Below are 21,447 nucleotides of genomic sequence, written 5' to 3' on the forward strand. Positions count from 1 at the left end.
ATAAGTTACTGTAGTACAGCTACTAAAATCACATACAGTATACATTGCTCAGTACTGCTGTATCACATCCTCCATGATGCTATTATTTCTCTGTCAGAGCTAGTCTGCTCCTCTATATGTAACTATATGTACAGTGGATGGAGACAATAGAGCAGTCTACACCCACCAATTTAGTCAGACAGAAGAAACGTTCCTGCTCCCCTATGTGTGCAGTGTATGGAGAGGACATAGCAGTAGTCTACACCCACCAGCTCAGAGATAGGGAAGAGATCCTGCTCTCCTATATGTACAGTGTATGGAGAGGACATAGCAGTAGTCTACACCCACCAGCTCAGAGATAGAGAAGAGATCCTGTTCTCCTATGTGTGCAGTGTATGGAGACATCATAGCAGCCGTCTACACCCACCAGCTCAGAGATAGAGAAGAGATCCTGCTCCCCTATGTGTGCAGTGTATGTAGACATCATAGCAGCAGTCTACACCCACCAGCTCAGAGATAGAGAAGAGATCCGGCTCTCCTATGTGTACAGTGTATGGGAACATCATAGCAGCAGTCTACACCCACCAGCTCAGAGATAGAGAAGAGATCCTGCTCTCCTATGTGTGCAGTGTATGGGGACGACATAGCAGCAGTCTATATCCACGAGCTCAGAGAGAGAGAAGAGATCCTGTTCTCCTATGTGTGCAGTGTATGGAGACATCATAGCAGCAGTCTACACCCACCAGCTCAGAGATAGGGAAGAGATCCTGCTCTCCTATGTGTGCAGTGTATGGAGACATCATAGCAGCAGTCTATATCCACGAGCTCAGAGAGAGAGAAGAGATCCTGCTCTCCTATGTGTGCAGTGTATGGAGACATCATAGCAGCAGTCTACACCCACCAGCTCAGAGATAGGGAAGAGATCCTGCTCTCCTATGTGTGCAGTGTATGGGGACGACATAGCAGCAGTCTACACCCACCAGCTCAGAGAGGACTGAAAATCAGAGATGGAACCCGCAGAAGAGAAAAAACAAATTCGGGATACAGGTCAAATAATGCCCAAATATAGCGTTATTCCTCACACACGGCAACTTATTCTAAAAGTTATCTGAAAGTATGCTTGCACTTTAAGAAGAATTGCTCTCATTCTTCCAAGATGATGTTCTGCAGCAGCTAATATGCTTAATGGCGTCAAGCACACAACCCCTCATACAACATCTTCCACAATGTCCACTAACAGCTGTTTCTAAGCTATTCCTTTCTTTGAAGGATAACAGATGTTGAGTGTCGCTACTGTTGGCAGCTGGCCCTGTGCCACTCACATGTTAAAGACTCTGACACCATCTTTTTGTACTTCTCTCTGAGAGCAGCATAAGATAGTGACCTGCACACAGATTGCAGTGCTATATCTGCTATATGTATCTGTGCAGTAGTTGTGGAGAAACTTGCATTTTATCAGTAGCAGCACATACATAGACAACTGCTTGAAGTAATCCTGATATACATGGGCTGCAGGCTAGCTCCACCCACCTCACCCCTAGCCAATGATGGATTGCTCTCTGCCTATTACTGTGCATAGAGAGCTGCCAATCATTGGCTGGAGGGCGGGGTGGGTGTGCCTAGGCTGCAACTCATCAATATGCAGGACTACTTCTGTGTGGCTGCTACTAACAAAATGCAAGTTTCTCCAAAACTACTGCACAGATCCCTACAGCAGACTTATCACTGTAATCAGTGTGACTGTCACTACCTTATGGTTCTCTCAATGAGGACTGCAAAAACATGGCGGTGGATTCCCTTTAAGTAATCTACGGCAGCTTTTGTAAACACCTCTTTGTTCCGGTTCCCATATGTTCTACATGAAATGTATCGCAGCTTCTTATATCTTTGTTTCTTATGCTTTTCTTGCAGTGAACTCTATAAAATTTCATCCTACTGATCAGATTGCGTTAACAGGTAAGTGCCCAAGATCCCTTATCCGTATTGGTGTGCCTGTTATTTTTTACCTTTTGTATCGGCTACTTTCTCGTGTGTTGCGTGAAGCTGAGATCTTCAGGTAGGTGGGAAAGCTTTAAACATGTAAGAGTGGCTTCGTATCTGCGCTGGGAGTCGTTCGGGGAGCAGAAGAGGAGAATCCCCGTGGCTAAACTGTTCGTCTCTGGACGGAGCCAAACAACGCTGAGCGGACCCCGTTGACTATAATGGGGTCCGCCTGCTTTCTGCCCGGCTTTTGGATGGAAGAAAAAGCGCTGCATGCAAGGCTTTTTCTTCTGGTACTTTCAGCCACATTTGCGATGGAACTTCCGACCGGAGGTTTCGACGCAGATGTGAAACCGGCCTTACAGTAACATGTCAGCAGCAGGAAGTTCGCTTGTTGACTTCCAGGCAGCAAGAAATTGTTACACTGCAGAGTTGGCATGCAGCTTCACGTCATAGAGTCCCCCCAAATAGAACTAGATATATTTTTTTGTTTTATTGGGGGTAAAATGCAAAAAAAAAAAGATTTTTTTTTTTTTAAACATTTCATTTTTTTAACATTTTTTTTATTTAATATATTTATGCTAAAATAAAGTAGGGGAACGGGTTCCTCTATTTGTTTCAGACGTTTTGATATAATATGTATGGTTTTTGATTTCAGGGCGCATACAGCGGCTGTTTTGGGTTATTTTCTTTCTTAAGTATATATTATTGTTTTATTCTGTAATTTTGTCTTACTTATGTATGTAGTTATGTTTTTTTACTATCTATGTCCCCCATGACGTCATATAAGACCACTGGGGACATTCACTTATCTTTTTGTATGACACTTTCCCACTATAGCTCGGGCATCCATAGGAGCCCCAGTTACAGGGGAAAACCGCCCCTGCAGTGACATTAGTCTCTGGTAGAACTGGCCAGGGTCTAATATGTAGCAGGGAACCCGGCGGTCACATGACCCCCCCACCCACCCACCCGTGCTCTCGATGTGAAAGTTACACTGTACTTTGACTTACAGTACACAGCGCTCATTGAGCACTGTGTACTCGGGGAAGCAGAAGGCAGGAAGGGTTAAAACACCCTCCTGCCTTCTTCTCTGGGTTATCAGCTGTTACTAACAGCTGATAACCCATTTCTGTCTCTGATTGATTGCAGAGACAGGAGGCTTAAAGCACTGCCCTAATTTTACTATCAGCAGTGCTTTAAGCCCAGGACCAGGCGCCGTATATTTACTGTGCCACAGAAAATGCAGCAGTGAATTCTGTGGTGTAAACCGAACCTGAGTGTTTCCTCTCCACATTAGGCGATCCATATGTACTTTTCTGTGGAAACTCACTTGGCGCCGACACCGCCACAAAGTCTAGCAAGAGTTTCATCAGCCGGCTAATATGTTTTCCTTTTGTTCCGCAGCATCTGGAGATCAGACGGCCCACATCTGGCGCTACGTGGTGCAGCTACCCACTCCGCAGCCGTCGGCAGACACCAGCGTAAGGCTTCTATACACATCCCATGCTGCAGGGCGACTTGCTTAACGGTTACTGGAACAGTGATGATTACGCAATGCTTTACATGATTAGATCAAATGACGAGTTTTCCAGCGCTGTAGGAGATGGAGTATAAAACTCACGTGTGCCGTGGATTAAACGTGGCTTTATGCCTTGTTGGTGTCCCAGCGTCACGGTCTGTCATACAGGTTCAGTTTCGTTACTGCAGTTACATTGCAAGTATTGTAAATCCTCATGATGAGAGCTGAATGAACAAGGAGATGTTCTGGGCGCTGCATAAAGTGAATATTAAAGGGGTTCTCCACCGCGGGGAATCAGAAGAGTCCATTGGTGAAAAGCTGATCACAAGATGTCCTCTGCCAATCCACTGAATCTGTGCGGAGGTTTGATGCAGAGGAGGAAATTTACGAAGACCAGCATTTCCAATACCGGTCTGTGGTGCATGATGCAACTAATATATGATGAGCCGCACACGTCTGCATTTATTAGTTACATTTGGGCTCCTCCATGCACTGCCACAGAAATCTATGCCAGATAGTAACATATTAACATTGTATGTTAGGCTGAATGAAGGCAATGTCCATCTGGTTCAACCTTTTTTAACCCCCTTGTTGATCCAGAGGAGGGCTAAAACTCCCAAAAGGCAGAAGCCAATTAGCCAATTTGGGGGAAAAATTCCTTCCTGACTCCATAATGGCAGTCAGAATAATCCCTGAATCAACCTCTGATAGTTCCTACCTGAATGTAAGACCCGGATCACCAACCCCGCTGGTCACCTAATGTCTATATCCTGTAATATCATAGAAAGACATCTAACCCCTCTTAAACTCCTCTATGGATTTTGCCATCACCACATCCTCAGGCAGAGAGTTCCACAGTCTCACTGCTCTTACAGTAAAGAACCCCCTTCTGTGTTGGTGATGAAACCTGCTTTCTTCTAGACGTAGCGGATGCTCTCTTACCGTCGTAGTCCTGGGTGTAAACAGATCATGGGAGAGATCCTTGTATCGTCCCCTCATGTATTTATACATAGTCATTTGGTCGCCACTTAGCCGTCTTTTTTCCGGGCTGAATAATCCCAATTTTGATGCCTCTCTGGGTATTCCGGTCCCGTCATTCCGTTTATTAGTTTAGTTGCCCTTCTTAGATAGGAGCCATGGTAGATTTCTGGTAATGTATTCCTGTTTCTGGCATAAATTATACAGAAATGTATTGGCACAGCCACACCCACTCCCAGCAAGTCTCACCCACGCCAGTGAGGGTGGCGCAGAAAGCTGAAAAGTTGCAAATACCTGCAATTGTAAATTGTACAAAAATGCGAGCCTTTTTTATCCCTGAATTCTGGTATAAAGCCGTTTGGTAAATACCCCAAAGTGTTCAGTTTCACTGCTTGTGCAACCAGAAGGAGGTATGCCAACTTGGTGGCATTATAAGGGTTTTCCTATTAAAGACCTTTATTTCAGGATTGCACAAATCTTGGGATTGCTGGTGGTCTTGTGCCCCCCTCGCTCGCAGTACTAGTAATATGGGTACTACCCAGTAAAAATAAGTCACACAAATGAGTGCAGGAAAAACACTCTAGAACTGAATACACGGAATCCAGAAGAAAAGAGGCGCCAAACCTCCTGCATATCAAGAAATGGGGCGGATACAAATCAGGGTACACAACAAAACGTATTAAACAGCATAAATAACCACATGCACAAACACACAATAAAACTACTCAAAATATTGTCTTCGCATGGAACCCTACGGAGGTCAGTGCAATAGAAGACCTAAGTGCCCGTACAACCTCATATAGCAGCTCAGGAGCCCGTTATATGCAAGCGTATTATAATACGACAAGTACAGATGGGACCTCTATTACTGCCATGGGGTACCTTGAAGTATCAAATAAAGTGCAAAGATGTCATACAAATGGCCAAAAAACCTCCGAGTCCCCAGTACACTATAAGCGATAACAAGCGGAGACGAGAATACACTGTACACATATCGCCCCCTACAGTAGAGGGGGTTTGTTGGTGGTCCTTGCTCGGAAACTATTTTAACCCTTTTATTGTATTTCAGCTATTTATGTTTCATAATTTTTGTTTTTTTTTAACCTAATTTGCAGCAGCCCTATTTCTTGGTGCGCAGGAGGCTCTTTTCTCCTGGATCTTGCTTCTTGCCCTTAGTGCTCCTTTCTTATGTTAAATCCCGTTACACGAGGCCGTATGGTACGTCTCTGTAGCTAAAGTACTGTGTTTTCTTCTCATCAGATTAATGCAGAGGAAGAAGTGGATTTTTCAGATAAAGATGAACTTGAAGCCGACGGAGATATTTCCAGTGATTGTCCTACTGTCCGCGTTCCCATAACCTCACTTAAAAGCCATCAGGGAGTGGTTATTGCTGCTGACTGGCTGGTTGGGGGAAAACAAGCGGTCACCGCGTCATGGGATAGAACTGCCAACTTGTATGATGTAGATACATCTGAGCTCGTCCACTCCCTTACAGGTAAGTGATGCTTTACAATGGCTTCTATGTGAGGTCATTGTCACACAGTGTCTAATGTTGGCCCCGGACCCAACCCTAAACCTAGTGCTTGCTTATGGGAAGAAACTGGCAGATGTGTCCAGCAGCCGCTCATCTTCAACTGCTTGATTGAAATATGCACATCTAGGGGTCATTTACATCAACGAGATCAACACTTGTCTACCAAGACTTCACGCTGGCCCATTCAGACTCTATTAGGGGGCAAATAATTATCATTAGTCGTTCCCCTAGAGCTGTCATAGGTCAGCTGTACATCTCTGCCTGATTACATGGGGAGAAGACCTGCAACCGAACACCCAGCATTTTTTACTTGCATGAAAGATACAATTAGGGCTCCCGCACACTGGCGAGAGCAATATCGGGATGTGATTTGACACCCTGATATCACTCTTGCAATCCTTCTGGAAGTCCTGGACGCAAGGCGTTTCTGCAGGGAAACAGCCTCCCATCCCAGCAGGGCTGAAGGAATCTCCTGCTGTGGCTGTCACAGCCGCGGCAGGAGATGGTGACCTTCTCCCATTGATTTCAATGGGACCAGCGGTAGCAGTGCCAGCCCCATTGATACCAATGGGACACGATTGCGATCCTGGCAGGAGACTCTCCGCGATGAGGATTTTCGGAGGTAGCTGTCATTCAAGGCTGAGCGCTGCGTCTGAGTGGTCACAGTGATCAGCCAATCAGAGGCAGCACTTTCAGGAGGCGGGGATTTAAAATCCCCGGACAGGAGGAGCAGAAGAGTACCGGGGACCTGCAAGAAGACTCGCCGGAGACGACAGCACTTCTAAGGTGATATATTATTATTTTATTTTTTTCACAGTTATTGGCTATTTTCGGGGTAGGGCTTATATTTCAGGCCCCCCCTTCTCTTCAAATCCTCATCGCAGAGAGTCCCGATCCTCTCCCATTGATTTCAACAGGGCTGGCGCTGCTGCCGCCGGCCCCATTGGAAACAATGGGCGAAATTACAAAAAGAATGGACATGCCGCGATTTAGTATTAATGCTGCATCGCAAGCATTAAAACATCGCAAATGTGCTTGGAGCCATTGGAAGCCACGGACTCCATAATTTAGCGATTTCTTGCAGCTTTACAGCACTGGGAAATCGTGCGATTGCCTCGCCAGTGTGAAGGCACCCTTAGACGAATGAGAGAACATAATGTTCCTAATGAACAGAAAAAAAAAAGAATTGGATCGCCAGACATGTGTTTTTCTTCCGTCACACTGTCTCCAAGAAAAAATGCAACAAAAAGCGATCAAAAAGTCGTATGTATTCCAAAATGGAACCAACGCGAACTAGAGGACGTCCCACAAACAACGAGCCCCCTGGCACAACTATGTAGATGGAAAAATAAAAGTTTACTTTGACGTATACTTAGTTTCATAGGAAGACATAGACTATCATACAGTACACGTTCGTCTACGTTTCACAGGTTTACGCTACAATTACGTTATTTCGCAGTACGCAGCCGTATAACCCACTACGACACAAATGAACATTTATTTACGGTTTTTTATCTGCGGTCTCCCATAGCCCGGTGCGTTGTACAGTCTGCTGTAATGCACAATGCTTGTATATGGTTTATAAACCGCCAGGGAAAGATCAGCAAACTGGACAAACGGCCCCAAGAGTCTCCTCTTCTGCATGAAGACTTGGCCTCATCTCCACGGGGACTGATCCGCGGCGGGCCTGATTTTCCCCGTGGACATGAGGCCTCAATATACTTTCTTTTTTTTTTTTAGTTTCAAATAGATTTATTAATTTTTCTCAAATTATTACAATATAGTAACTATATATATATATATACCCCTCGCAGGGGGGTTTCAATATAAAAAGGTTTATAAAACAAAGCCTAACAAAAGCAAGCTCCGTCAAGTATCCAGGAATATACTTTTTTAACCTATACAAATCTGTTTACCTGATGATGATTACTGAGCCTGTTACTACAGGTGGAGTATACCTGGGGATACATTTGTACACTGTTGCGACGTATACATTAACTTGTATGTTAAACCTACACAGAAAATGTAGTCATGTGAACGCTGCCTTACCAGAAGACGCAAGTGGAAACTTAGGACAGAACTAAGCATTTTTGAAATATATTTGATAGCAGATTCTGTACACATTTCTGACAAAATCCCTCTTCTACTGTGTGTATAGGTGTAGACGGGGCTGAGAAATCCATCTTCACCTAGCACAGTAGGGGGCGCTGCATCCAGATGTGTCTGCAGTGTTTTCTACAGAACAGACGCAGACACAACTGTTCCCATATTACAGTTTATTAATAAGTGTCTATATTCACTATAACTATAGGGGTTGCAGGGGATCCGGCTGTGCCCAGGCCCGGGAGCCTTAGGGGGCGCATAAGGCCTCTCTTCCCCATATAAGGAGCCCAGTACTATGAATAAAGCATTATAGTTGGGGGCCCTGTTACAGGATTTGCATTGGGGCCCAGGAGCATAAAGCTACGCCTCTGTCTATATATTTTTAATATCCTTGTGTCCTACCCACCCCCCGTGTGTTTTACGGCTGTCCTCGCTCATATGCTGCCGTCCCTCAGCGCTATGTGACGGAGAGAAGCCCTCCTATTCTGCAGACAGCTTCTTCCCTCAAAGTACTCGCTCCTCACCGGACCTGATTGCATGGTCAGGGCATCAGGGCATCGGGCTGTGAGATATAGTGGTGTACACCCAATGCACTGAGCCCCTGTCGGTATATCCGGTCCAGCGGGGAGCAGTGGAAACAACAGCTCTGACCGTCCCATAGAAATGTTGACTGCAGCTCCATTCATTCGAGGGGGGGCGCAGGACATGACGACTTCTGTTCTCATGATCAGTGGGGGTCGCAGTGGTTGGATCCACACTTATACCGTAGTGGATAATGGAGAAGTTGAAACCTTGGGACATCCCCTGTAGTTGTGATATCTGATAATTACTTGTGGTTGTCTCAGGTTAAAAGCTGGGTATGCTCTACGGTGGTGTGGTATCGGCATTGAGCATGACCTTCCGATAATTTGTTCCTCCCTAGACTGCTGGGCATAAACCTATAGGTAGGAGTTGTGTTTTATGCTAGTTTCCCCAATCTAGTTTCTCTTCTCAGGTCATGACCAGGAGTTAACCCACTGCTGCACCCATCCTACACAGCGTCTTGTAGTGACGTCTTCCCGTGACACAACCTTCCGGCTGTGGGATTTTAGAGACCCCTCAATACATTCTGTGAATGTTTTCCAGGGCCACACTGAGTAAGTACAAACCCCCATGTATTCATGGTTTACCCCTCCTTAGTAATAAGTGACCTGTAACATCCAGAGTGGCCACTAGTAGTGGCATAGTTACTCTACTAGGTGCCCAACTCCTGCCGTGTCTGCCCGCACATGTGCCGTGCACCGATGAAGTCAAGATGTGTACGCGCATGTGCCGGATGACGCAGAAGGAGGCGCATGCACGGGATTTCAGCACTAGAACTGCTGACGTTGTCAGACATGGGGTGGTGACGAGAGGAAAAAAGGGCCACGTTAACACCGTGCCGTCATTACTCAGAGAAATGATGGCACCTCCTCTTTGATTCGAGGCGATTAACTTGCATATTGTGCATGGAGAATAACAAGAATTTCCTTTCTATTAAATGCATTTTTGGAGTGTAAGCATGTATGGGCGCCTTATGTTATGACACTATGGTGGTGGCCTTTAAACTAATTTTTCTGGTGACTGGTTCCCTTTAACCCTTTCCAATCCACTCTTACATCATAAGATATTCTAATTGACGGCTGTACAGCTCTGATGTCGGAAGACGTCCGGCAGGGTATTATTACTGTAGATTACTGGCCGCTCTGTTGTCAGGGGCCTCTCCAGCATGTCATATACCGCAGTACTGGCTCTAGCCAGCAGATGGCGCCATTGGGTAATGGCATAAAGAGTAAGCCCCCTAGCAAAACCCTGAATCCAAAAATGGATTGCAAAGGGTCAAGGGGCACCATTCTTGCAATGGCTGGGACCCTCAATGACTTGTATTCCCTATCCTGTGGGGAGTATTGGTGTTGAAACCCCTTTTAAGGTGAAATCCCCCCCCCCCCCACTCATCATGTGGACAGCATTTAGATGTGCTACTGTATCCAAAAGTATTTTCATTCATCTAAAACCCCTGAAAGTCACTTTTTTACGTGGAGTTTTTCACTTGAGACGTGTTGTGTCTTCTGCCTTCCAGCTATAACCCTGACTTTCTTGCACTCTTGGGGCTCATTCACACGGGCGTATTGTAACCGCGTATTACGCATGCATATCACACAGTGAATGGAGGCAATGAAAGTTTATGGACCTTTATTCTTCCCTTCACCCTTGCGTTGCAAGTGCGAGGGGACACTGCGTAAAAAACGCGTATTGAAACACAGGCCCTTCGCAATGCCTTTGAATGGACAGCGTTTAATATGCAGCCCCACTCTACACAGAGCGCGGAATTTGAAAAAGAAAAAGTCACACTGCGCATGTCCGTGACGTCAGAATCCTCTCTGGCATACGCAGTGCCAATCGCAGCCCCTATGCAATCTCTGTGGGCTCTCTGCAATGAGTACAACACTGCGAGACTCGCAGCGTTGTCCCCATACGCCCGTGTGAATGAGCTCTTGCTGGAACCTCCATCGATAGTTGCATTCTCTGTTTTTTCTTCCTACATTATATGAACATGTTGTTTAATCGCCTTCTCTTGATAGCGGTCTTCATTACCTTACTTGATTGATCGCCACTGTTGCTCCAATGGAGACCCCTTTGCTGCGGCTCTCTACCGCCTGGTGCAGCAGCAATCCTGACAACCGGAACATGTGATCACTGCAGCCAATCACTATGACTGTTATATATACACCCTCTACGTAAACCGTAAGATGAACCAAGACATGGTTTGCATACAATCAGATTGAAGAGGTTATTTGGGGACAGATTTCTTTCACATCCTGCACAGCATATTGTACCAACATTAAAGTCTTGCTCCTCCGTTGCTCCCGTTTCTCTCATGCCCATTCCCGCTTGCTCTTTCCGTCTGTCTGCAGCGACTCAATGATGATGACATGAACACTAACACCTCGTGACTCGCTGCAGCCAATCGTGACTCACTTCAACCGGTGATTAGTTGTAGCTGTCACATGACTTGGGGTCAGGACGCTTTCTCTCTGCAGTTGGAAGAGAAGACCAGTGGGCCTCTGGTCACAGGAGGATCGGGGAACGGTGGGGGAGGCATGACTTTTTAATAAAGGTTCAGCAGTTTGATGCAATCTTTGAAGAGAGAATTATTCCTAGATGTTACTTCAAGGGTTTGATCACATGTAACAAAAATCCACATCCACATCCGCACCACTGGTGTGGGTTTTTATGTTGATCTGCAGTAGATTTCGCTCTTTCAATTGAAAGGGGTGAAATACGCCGCGGATCCATGTCAAAATCCACACCAATGTTATGGATCATCTCCTACATGTGAATGTACTCTTAGAGGGGTTTCCTCACTAGTGACATTTTACCCCCATCCACAAGATCTGGGGTTAGATGTCTAGTTGATCTGGGTTTGATTGCTTAGACCTCCAGTGATCCCAGTATCTGTTCACTACACGAATGGAGCAGATCTGCACATGCCTGGCCAGTGCTCCATTTACATCTATGGGATGGATGGAGTTAGCCGAGGGCATCAATCTCCGTCTGCCCCATGGAAGTGAATGGGCCGGTGATCACATGCCGCACAACTCCTATCACATGAAGAACTCGAGATGTACAGATGTTGGGATCATGGGAGGTCCCAGCAGTCAAACCTTCCACAGTAAGATAATTATTCCCAATCCTGTGGATGGGGAATAATGTCATTAGTGGGAAAACCACTTTAGTACATGCAGCTTGTCTATACAATACGCGTCCTGCATGAGCGTGTTCTATAACCATTTACAATCAAAGGAGCTTTCCAGGCAAAAACTACTGATGACTTAGGATAGGTCATCATTACCCTTTCCAGCCCAATTTGTATCCTGGTTTTCCTAGGGGGCTTACTCCTTTTTCTGCTGTTATACAACGGCGCTATCTGCTGGCTAAAGCCAGTACTGCATGAGGTGACATGTTGGATAGGCTCCCACAGCAGAGAGGCTGGCAATATACAGTAAGAGATCCCCGACAGACGTCTTCCAACATCGGAGCTGTACAGCCTTAAATCATAACATCTTCAGACATCGGTGGATTGGAAAGGGGGAATCGCTCAGCCCACTGTCAGTGCAGCAGGACCAAGCGTCGTCATCCAAGTTGGGAGCGGAAGTGCTATAGCCGACTTCACTCCCATTGAAATCAGTGGGAGCTGAAGCCTCTTATTACAGTTCGGCGTCTGACTCGGTCGACTGAGTCGGAAGTGCCAGAAGTGTAATAGCTGGGTCCACCTCCCATTGATTTCAATGGCACATCCGCTCCCAATTCTGCTGACGACATACGGCTTCCCTGCACTGACAGCAGGCCGGCCGATCAGCTGATCGCCAGGGATCCTGAGCTGTTGCTCCATGGCGATAAACTATTGATCAGCTACGCAATCTCACAGTAAATGGCGTAGAGCCGTCTCAAAACGCTGGTTGCAGACTAGGAGGTATTTTTGTCAGTATGAGATCCCTTTTTTTTTTTTCCTCCCCTCCAATGTGAAAGTTCAAGGTGACCTTAAAACCCTCTTCCTCTAATCTTCGCGATTTCCATATACCTTTTCATGTACATTAAGCCAGTTCCTAAAACCCACCTACGGACTTTATTTCCGTCTGTCATAAATTTGGGATTTAAAACCGTCCTGTCGAGATTCCAATTTATAAACCCATAAGCTTATTACTCGGGTCGGAGGAAGACGTTTGAGTTGGAGTGGGCTATCTGAATGGAGATTCGCCGCTGAAATATGACTTCTGTGGACTGTGTGAATGCTCGGCTTGCCTTTTCATAATTTCATTGCTACTATATCTTAATAAAGAGCTTTTCTTAAGAGCGTCTGCAGCTGTGCGATAAGACCCGAGCGGCGGAACGCTGCGGACGTATGCACAAATTTTTAACAAGCCTTCAATCTGTCCTGCGTCGGCCCATTAACTAGTCTATTAATATATGATCTGGCACATTGTTTACTGAGGCAGCAAGTCTTTAAATAAAAACCAAAAAAAAGAATAAAATGGTTCCATTAAAATAACGCAAAAATATTTATGACTTTTTGCAAAGACAAAAATTGTCAGCTTTTATTTATTTTATCTTTTCCCACTCGTTCCAGCAGATGGCGCCGTAACGCTTTCACTCGTTCTCTATTACTAGGCTCAGATTCTTCCAGCATTGATCTGTACTACTAGAAGCGTAAGACGCTTCCTTTTCGGTTTGGAGAAGACTTACCTTGTGTACACCTATTAATGGAAACAAACTGTGTTGTGGGTTTAGATGGGATCAAGGTCCCGGTAGGCTCCGGTGGTTTTACGAGGCGCTGGGGTATACCGTGTCAAAGGTTAAGGCATTCATCCTTTGTTATTTTTAGCCTGTAGAGCTCGGAGACAAATCCCCCGCCTGCGTCATTTCGTATTCCGTAACTTCGGCACACAGGCTTTGGCGGGGTTTAGTTTCTCGGAATCTACGAAAAAAAACAAAAACATTTTTTTTTCCTCCTGAAACTTTTTGTTGAAAGTGTAGAGTTCAGTCTTAAAGGAACAGAAGGGGAGGAGGTGTCACGGGAAAATGACCTCTTGTATAAAAGTTTTTATATTTAACATATTTTTAAAGTATTTTTTGTGACTTTTTAAAAAAAATAAAATAAAAAAAAAAAATTTTTTCAATGCTACGATCTATACAGAGTAAATCCAAATGATCTTCCCGGCCTGAACCACTCATGACGCCCGTTTAATGACACTCTGATACATAAAAGTTTATAGAAGTGGAAACCGAAACTCGAAAACTTTTATTTAGCAAAACTGTCTAGCATAGGACGGTCCTCGTTGCCGATAGCAACCAATCGCAGCGCAGCGTTCATTTCTCAAGCTGCTGAGGTACAATGAAAGCTGCGCTGTGATTGGTTGCTACGGGCAACGAGGACAGTCTTACCGTTTTGCTAAATGAGGTCCAAAAAATGCAATTCTGCTGTAGTCGTTGCTAGGGGAATACGAGATAAAATGGCTGCCAGCGAAGACGGGAAAGCGTTTTTGTGTCCTTGATTTTCAAGTCTAGCAGTTTGTTGCTGGTATGCAACGTCATTTTTGAACAAAGTTTGATGACGATCCACAATCGGGCACACAATTCGTAAGTGGAATTCCACTTTTAAGGAAAAAGGTTGCAACTGTAAGAAAAAAATCGGCCAGCCGCCAGTAAGCGTGGAAACGGTGGAGCGCAACCGTGAAGTTTCACACAAAGTCCTCAGAAATTTACCGTTGGAGCAAGCAGAGAGTTGGATTAGCGGCATCACAGAACCCATGGCGTCTGTCAGTCGGGATCTGTTACATTGTGTATGGCAAGAACATGACTACAGGATCCATGTGTGATGAGGGACGAAGGCGGCCATAGTGATCACGTCTGATGCGTTAAACATTGTTTATGTTGTGCAACAAAGTTTTTTGAGTTTCTGAATTGATTGATAACATGTATCTGAGTGTCGTTAGATGGGAGTTGGGAGGGGTTCAGATCAGGAAGATCGTTTGTAATAACCTTGTACTATAGGTCATAAAGATGGTTGGGGGTCCACCACTCAGGATCTCTTCCATCAGATGATCATCCCGTCCGCTGTCACTCGAGCGGTCCAGATGTAGTGATCGGTACTCACGGCTAGAATTGGGAGTACCGGCTTTTCTTCCATTGAAATCTATGAGAGCGCCGCATTTCTTACACTTCCTGCCTCTCTTATGTCAGGACGTTACATCCAGTCACTTTGGCCTTGTGACATGGTCCTCCTTCATGCTGCAAAAAGCATTGCTCATCACCAGATTGGATGGTTGAGATAAAATGCTCTTGGAGGATGTTTAGATACCATTCTTTATTCATGGCATGTTCTTGCGTAAAACTGTAAGTGAGCCCGCTCCCTTGGATGAAGAGCAGCCCACACATGAATGGGCTCAGGATGCTTTACTGTTGGCATGACACAGGACTTATGGTAGCGCTCAGCTTGTCTTCTCCGGACAGTCATTCTTCTAGATGTCCCAAACAGTTTGAAGGGGGCTTTATCAGAGAAAATGTTACCCCAGTCCTGTGCAGTCAATCCCCGTACTTCCTGCAGAATGTCGGTCTGTTATTGATGTTTTTCTTGGAGAGAAGTGGCTTCTTTCCTGCCCTTCTTGACACCAGGCCGCCTCCAAGAGCCTTCGCCTCACTGTGTGCACCGATGCCTGCCTGCTGCCGCCCCTGAGGAAGCTCTGCACTGATCCCGTAGCGGACGCCAATGCTGCGGCCGACGCGGCTTGTAACACTCCTCATCATTGATAGGAAGCGCTTAACGCCCTAAAATAGAACAGACTCCGCTCGAAAATCCAGCGCCACGATCGAGCGGCTGTGTGAGATGCTCCACTGTAAACAATGGGAGCCTCTGACAGCTAAACATTAAAAAAACAGGTCTGTGAGGGAGGCCTTAGCTGGTCATTGGGTTGCAGGGCTGATAGCTGGGGGGCCCTGTTACAGATCTTGCATCGGGGCCCAGGAGCTTCAAGTTACGCCTCTGTATAATATAAATATCTCCCAAGATCCTCTGTTCACAATAGGTGATGGTCACAGCTGGATACTAGTGATAACCTGATTGTTTGGGGTAGCACATTCCAAGGTGCAGCTCGGGGAAAGTTTTGAAGATCGCGTTAGAGGGTCAAATTATGGAGGATGTTTGAGGTCATTAGCAGAGAGGAGAGCATGGGTAGGGAGGTAGACGGAGATATAGGGAGATGCAGCACTGTGGAGAGATTTATGGATGAGTGATTAGTATAAATTGTATTCTGCAGTTGATGGGCAATCCTTTCTGACTGGCACACGCTGGAGGCATCGGTGTAACAGCTGGCAAAGGGTGGAGGCATCTGTGCAGTGACTGGCGCAAGGTGGACTCATTAACGTAGCACAGAAAAATGAGCCAGGCTGCTGCATTCAGGATGGATTGGAGAGGGGAAAGTTCAGTAGGAGGAAGACCGATCAGTAGTGAGTTGCAGTAGTCAAGGTGAGAATAGATCAGGGCAACAATTAAAGTTTCTGCTGTTTCCACAGTTATAAAAGGGCGGTCTCTGGAGATGATCGTGAGGTGCGGAGGACACGAACTGCACTTCCTCTCTGTGGAAATATATTTTAGAATGCGACGACTACGCATTACCATCCCCTACACACTGTTGCCACTGATTAGGCCGTATCAGACTGCATAGACACACAGCTTGTTGATGAGGGGAATGGTAGCATTCAACAGAGAGAAGAACGGAGGAACGGCACAATGCAGATCTTTAGGAGAAGCTCGAGAATTCTATCATGGGCAGTGCGAGAATATACGGAGACTATCGGGAAAGCCGCGGCTCCTCTGAAGGACTCCCTATGAAGGGATTACCATAGGAGACTCCATTTTTATTGGATTCTCCCCTTTAATAATTTTCTCACATTGAGTCTTCTTTTCGATACTTTTCTAACTTGACTTAATTTGATATCTTCCCCCTTTTTGCCATCTGCCTTTTACTTGCAAGCACTTAAATGCAAAACATTCATTTTTCCATTAGAATTTTTGTCACAACTCATTTATTTTATGAGACATTCTGAGATCCGTGTGGCTGTATGAGATAGAATTGCTCGCCGTAGATGAGCACAACTCCACATATCCCTGATCACTTGTACGCTTCGAACAGGTATTTGTGCCCATCATTTATAAGGTGCCTTTCATGACATCTACCTTAAGTGCCATTGGAAATGGGCAGGCGGCGAATCATAAGCTATGGAATCTTGATTAATTTCGCTGATGGGAATTTATACAGAATCTTAATCTTGTTCTTCATTGGGATAACTACTTGGGCTTCATTTCCAGATAGTGAGCAGGTATCATTACAGTTTAACTCTTTCAGGGATTGGGTTAAATATTGATTTTGGTTGAAACTTGGGGTGGTTGTAGATTTCATAGGTTTCATTCAGTGTGACCCGCACTTTCAGATGACTTTTCAGAATAAGTTGCTATGTGTGTAAATGAGGAATAACTCTATATCTGATCATTATGTGACTTGTATCTAGAGATGAGCGAGTATACTCGCTAAGGCTAACTACTCGAGCGAGTAGTGCCTTAGTCGAGTATCTCCCGCTCTTCTCAAGATTCGGCTGCCGGCGCGGGTGACAGATGAGTTGCGGGGGGAGAGAGGGATCTCCCCTCTGTTCCTCCCCGCCGCTCCCCGCCCGCCGCCAGCCGAATCTTTAGAGTTGAGCGGGCAGATACTCGACTAAGGCACTACTCGCTCGAGTAGTTAGCCTTAGCGAGTATACTCGCTCATCTCTACTTGTATCCCAAATTTATCATCAGTAGGCTGTATAGCTAGTTTTAGGTTTTCTTTAAGCTAGTGGGTATAGACTGGGGATATGATGTCTACATACACTGCACATATAGGAGAGCAGGATCTCTTCTCTCTCTCTGAGCTGGTGGGTGTAGACTGCTGCTATGATGTCTCCATACATTACACACATAGGAGAGCAGGATCTCTTCTTCTCTCTGAGCTGGTGGGTGTAGACTGCTGCTATGATGTCTCCATACACTGCACACATAGGAGAGCAGGATCTCTTCTCTATCTCTGAGCTGGTGGGTGTAGACTGCTACTATGATGTCTCCATACACTGCACACATAGGAGAACAGGATCTCTTCTTCTCTATATCTGAACTGGTGGGTGTAGACTGCTGCTATGATGTCTCCATACACTGCACACATAGGAGAACAGGATCTCGTCTCTATCTCTGAGCTGGTGGGTGTAGACTGCTGCTATGATGTCTCCATACACTGCACACATAGGAGAGCAGGATCTCTTCTCTCTCTGAGCTGGTGGGTGTAGACTGCTGCTATGATGTCTCCATACACTGCACACATAGGAGAGCAGGATCTCTTCTTTATCTCTTGGAACTGATGGGTGTAGATTAGCTTCTATGATGTCCTAAACTATGGCAAGCACTTGAGAGCAGTATCTCCTTTTTTTCTGTCTCTGAGCTGATAGTTTTATGCTTTGCTGCACACACAGGTTTAACATCAGCTTACAAGGACACTAGAGATGTACTGAGCAGTGTAGATGTGATTTCAGTAGCTGCAAATCACTCACTAATTAACTGCTGGAGCAACATCTGTGCAGGTCCTTTATCTCCCCCCCCCCCCCCCAAATCCCCATTAATTTGTAGTTGCGTGTAATATTGGTCTACAGGCTTCTAAAGTGTGGTTTTAATGAGCATTGATCTTTTTGTTTTTTCATCAGTACACCACTAATACTACATCCTAAACATTTATAATTTACTTTTTTTGGTCACACTGTTGCTCCTCTGTGCAGCAAGGATGGGCTTGGATTCAGCAGCAGTGCATGCGGGGAGCAGACTACAGTTCTCATCCACTCCAGGCTGTTCTCCTGCCCCCATATTCCCCATGTTTCTTCAGAGTAAGCCTACCACTACCTGTGCATTTGACATTATGCTCCCTCCATGCTGAGATGCTCACATGAGTTCCCCGTTACTCTTCTATGACTCCGGTGCTGGAGAGGAGCGAGCTTGACCTGCAGAGTCAATTCGGCCTACAAGTTGTAACCCTAGTCAGCGACTTATAAGCATCATATTTTGGGCTAGTAGGCGGTGAATGGTTGTGGAAGACCACTGACAAGATTTACTTGCTATATATTCAGGATCTTTCATTTAGGAGTCAGGTTTTGTATAGTAAAATAACCCTTTAAATTTGTGAGTCACTCACTTTATATATGAAAAAACGTTTTCAGGATTGATTCTGATGGCCAGTAACAAGATACGCCATAAATACCTAAGTGGTAGTCTAACCCCGCCCCTCTGCAGATCTACCTGCCTCGTATCCGTGATTGGCTGTAAAGCGGCTGTGCCTGGTGTGACAGCTGAATCCAATTTTCTTGAATGGGGCGGAGCTGCAGTACCTGGCACAGCCACTACGAAATGCAGGGGATGTGTTGCTTGATGGAGCACCACAGCCATTTAATCAGCTCATCGGTGGGGGTGCGTGAATCGGTTCCCCCACTGATCTGATCTGTTATAGCCTACCGTATATACCGGCGTATAAGACGACTTTTGAACCCCGAAAAATCTGCTCTGCAGTCGGGGGTCGTCTTATGCGCCGGTAATACAAAAAAAAAAAAAAGTGTAAAAAAAAAAAATTTATTACTCACCTCCCACGGCGTTCTGTCGCGCTCCGGCAGGATGTCGCTCGCTCGCTCCTCGCCCCCGGCGCAGCATAGCTTTCTGAATGCGGGGCTTGAAATCCCCGCTTCCAGAAAGCTAATACACACGCCGGCAGCCATGACAGCATTGAATGGCTGTGATTGGCTAAAGCACACGTGGCTTCAGCCAATCACACTATTCAATGACATCATTGAATGGCTGTGATTGGCTGAAGGCGCACGTGTTAGCAATCACACCCATTCAATGATGTCATTGAATAGTGTGATTGGCTGAAGCCACGTGTGCTTTAGCCAATCACAGCCATTCAATGATGTCATGGCTGCCGGCGTGTGTATTAGCTTTCTGGAAGCGGGGATTTCAAGCCCCGCATTCAGAAAGCTATGCTGCGGCGGGGACGAGGAGCGAGCGACAGCCTGCCGGAGCGAGCGACATCCTGCCGGAGCGCGACAGAACGCCGGGGGAGGTGAGTAATGAATTTATTTATTTTCACCACTGTATACCGGCGTATAAGGTGACAGTTGGGGGGTCGTCTTATACGCCCCGTCGCCTTATACGCCGGTATATACGGTATCTTAAAGGAAGCCTGTCCCCACTTTTTGGGCTAACAACTAAATAGACTGGCAGATGTGTGACGATATGAAGAACATATTGGACATCTGCCCGTATTCTCACTTGTTAGCCCAGAAAGTGGTGGCAGACTTCCTTTTAATAAAATGCCAGTTATGCAGTACAATGCAATATTTTAGTATTGCATTATATTATGTGATCAGGTCATTGCAAGTTTAAGTCCCCTACAGGGTCTAAAAGAAAACAGGAAAATAAGTTTCAAAGAAAAAAGTGTTATTAATAGAAGAAAAAATTGTAGTAAGAGTTAAAAATAAATAAATAAAAACTTTTCCGCAGTCACAGCATCAGAAAAAAAAAAAAGATTTTAATGCGTCCATAAAAGTCCAATTTAGTAAAATGCCACATTATTAAACCTGCACAATGAATACAGTCAGAAGATATGCGACACAGGAATTGCGCCCCTCCCCCCTTTTCCTGTCACTCCAACTCAAGAAAATATTGAAAAAATATCTGATCAAAAAGTCCCAGAATATCTGTGATAAAATTACAGGTCATCCTGTTTAAAAAAAAAAAAAAAAAAATACCCCTCATACAACTCGATTGGCAGAAAAATAAGTTATCAGGGTAAAAATGGCAAAAAGAGTTTTTATTTCTGCCCGCTTTTCTCTCTTTACGTTTTCCCAATACATTGTATGGTACCATAAAAACAATACAAGTTGTCCCGCAGAGATACAAGTAGAGATGAGCGAGCGTACTCGCTAAGGCAAACTACTGGAGCGAGTAGTACCTTATGTGAGTACCTGCCCGCTCGTCTCTAAAGATTCGGGTAGTCTGCCTTAGTGAGTCCGCTCGCTCATCTCTAGATACAAGCCCTCATGTAGGTAGGTCAGCGGAAAAATAAAATAGTTCTCATTTTTTCAACATGGTAAGGGAAAAAAATGAAAATGCAAAAACAAAGGCCTTCAACGGGAAGAGGATGGAAGTTTGGCCGTGGTTTTGGTTTCATTTCAGGACTGTGCTGTAACTTTCTTCAATCCAGTAAGTTTCTAGTACGGAGGTCACAGGATACTTGTCCACAATCCCGCAGATGAGAAGTGACATTTACTATGTCCCCGCGAGCGCCGCGTCCCCCAGCAGTACCGAGAGTATTAATAACAAGAGGTAACATGCCGATGTTCCCCCGCGGGCGCTGCTTCCATTGTACATGACAGTTTTCGGATACCTCAGAAGCTTCTATCCTTCTACTTATCCAGTCAGATATCTTGTTTGATTCTGACAGCGTCGTCTTCAACGCTTTCCGGAAAGCCCACGGTTAATTTCGGGACATGATGCCAACTTCGATCATACTGCATCAGCATTTCATGGTCCAGCATCCTTCACATCATATTTTTTTTCCCTGTGTGTGTGAAATTTCAGCAGATTGTTATGCAAAACAGTTTGCAGTCTCTGTGTGACTGGGGAGACAGCTGTTAGTCCTAATGAGGAGTGCTAGCATCACAGTATTTCCGTTGATTGAGACCCACGGAGGGAGCAGAATGTTCCAGTTCG

General features: G+C 45.4%; 1 protein-coding gene across 2 annotated transcripts in view; it reads left to right on the top strand.

Annotated features, from left to right (window-relative positions):
• The window catches only part of WDR37 (WD repeat domain 37), a 142,545-nt gene that overhangs the window by 103,926 nt on the left and 17,172 nt on the right, over positions 1-21,447 (top strand). For both annotated transcript variants that reach the window (XM_066585147.1, XM_066585146.1), the window contains 4 exons: positions 1,891-1,935; positions 3,367-3,443; positions 5,720-5,954; positions 9,091-9,232. In XM_066585147.1, coding sequence (XP_066441244.1) covers positions 1,891-1,935; positions 3,367-3,443; positions 5,720-5,954; positions 9,091-9,232 — 499 coding nt within the window. The remainder of the gene's footprint in view (positions 1-1,890; positions 1,936-3,366; positions 3,444-5,719; positions 5,955-9,090; positions 9,233-21,447) is intronic.

Source organism: Eleutherodactylus coqui, chromosome 12 (assembly GCF_035609145.1).
Source record: "Eleutherodactylus coqui strain aEleCoq1 chromosome 12, aEleCoq1.hap1, whole genome shotgun sequence".
NCBI lineage: Eukaryota > Metazoa > Chordata > Amphibia > Anura > Eleutherodactylidae > Eleutherodactylus > Eleutherodactylus coqui.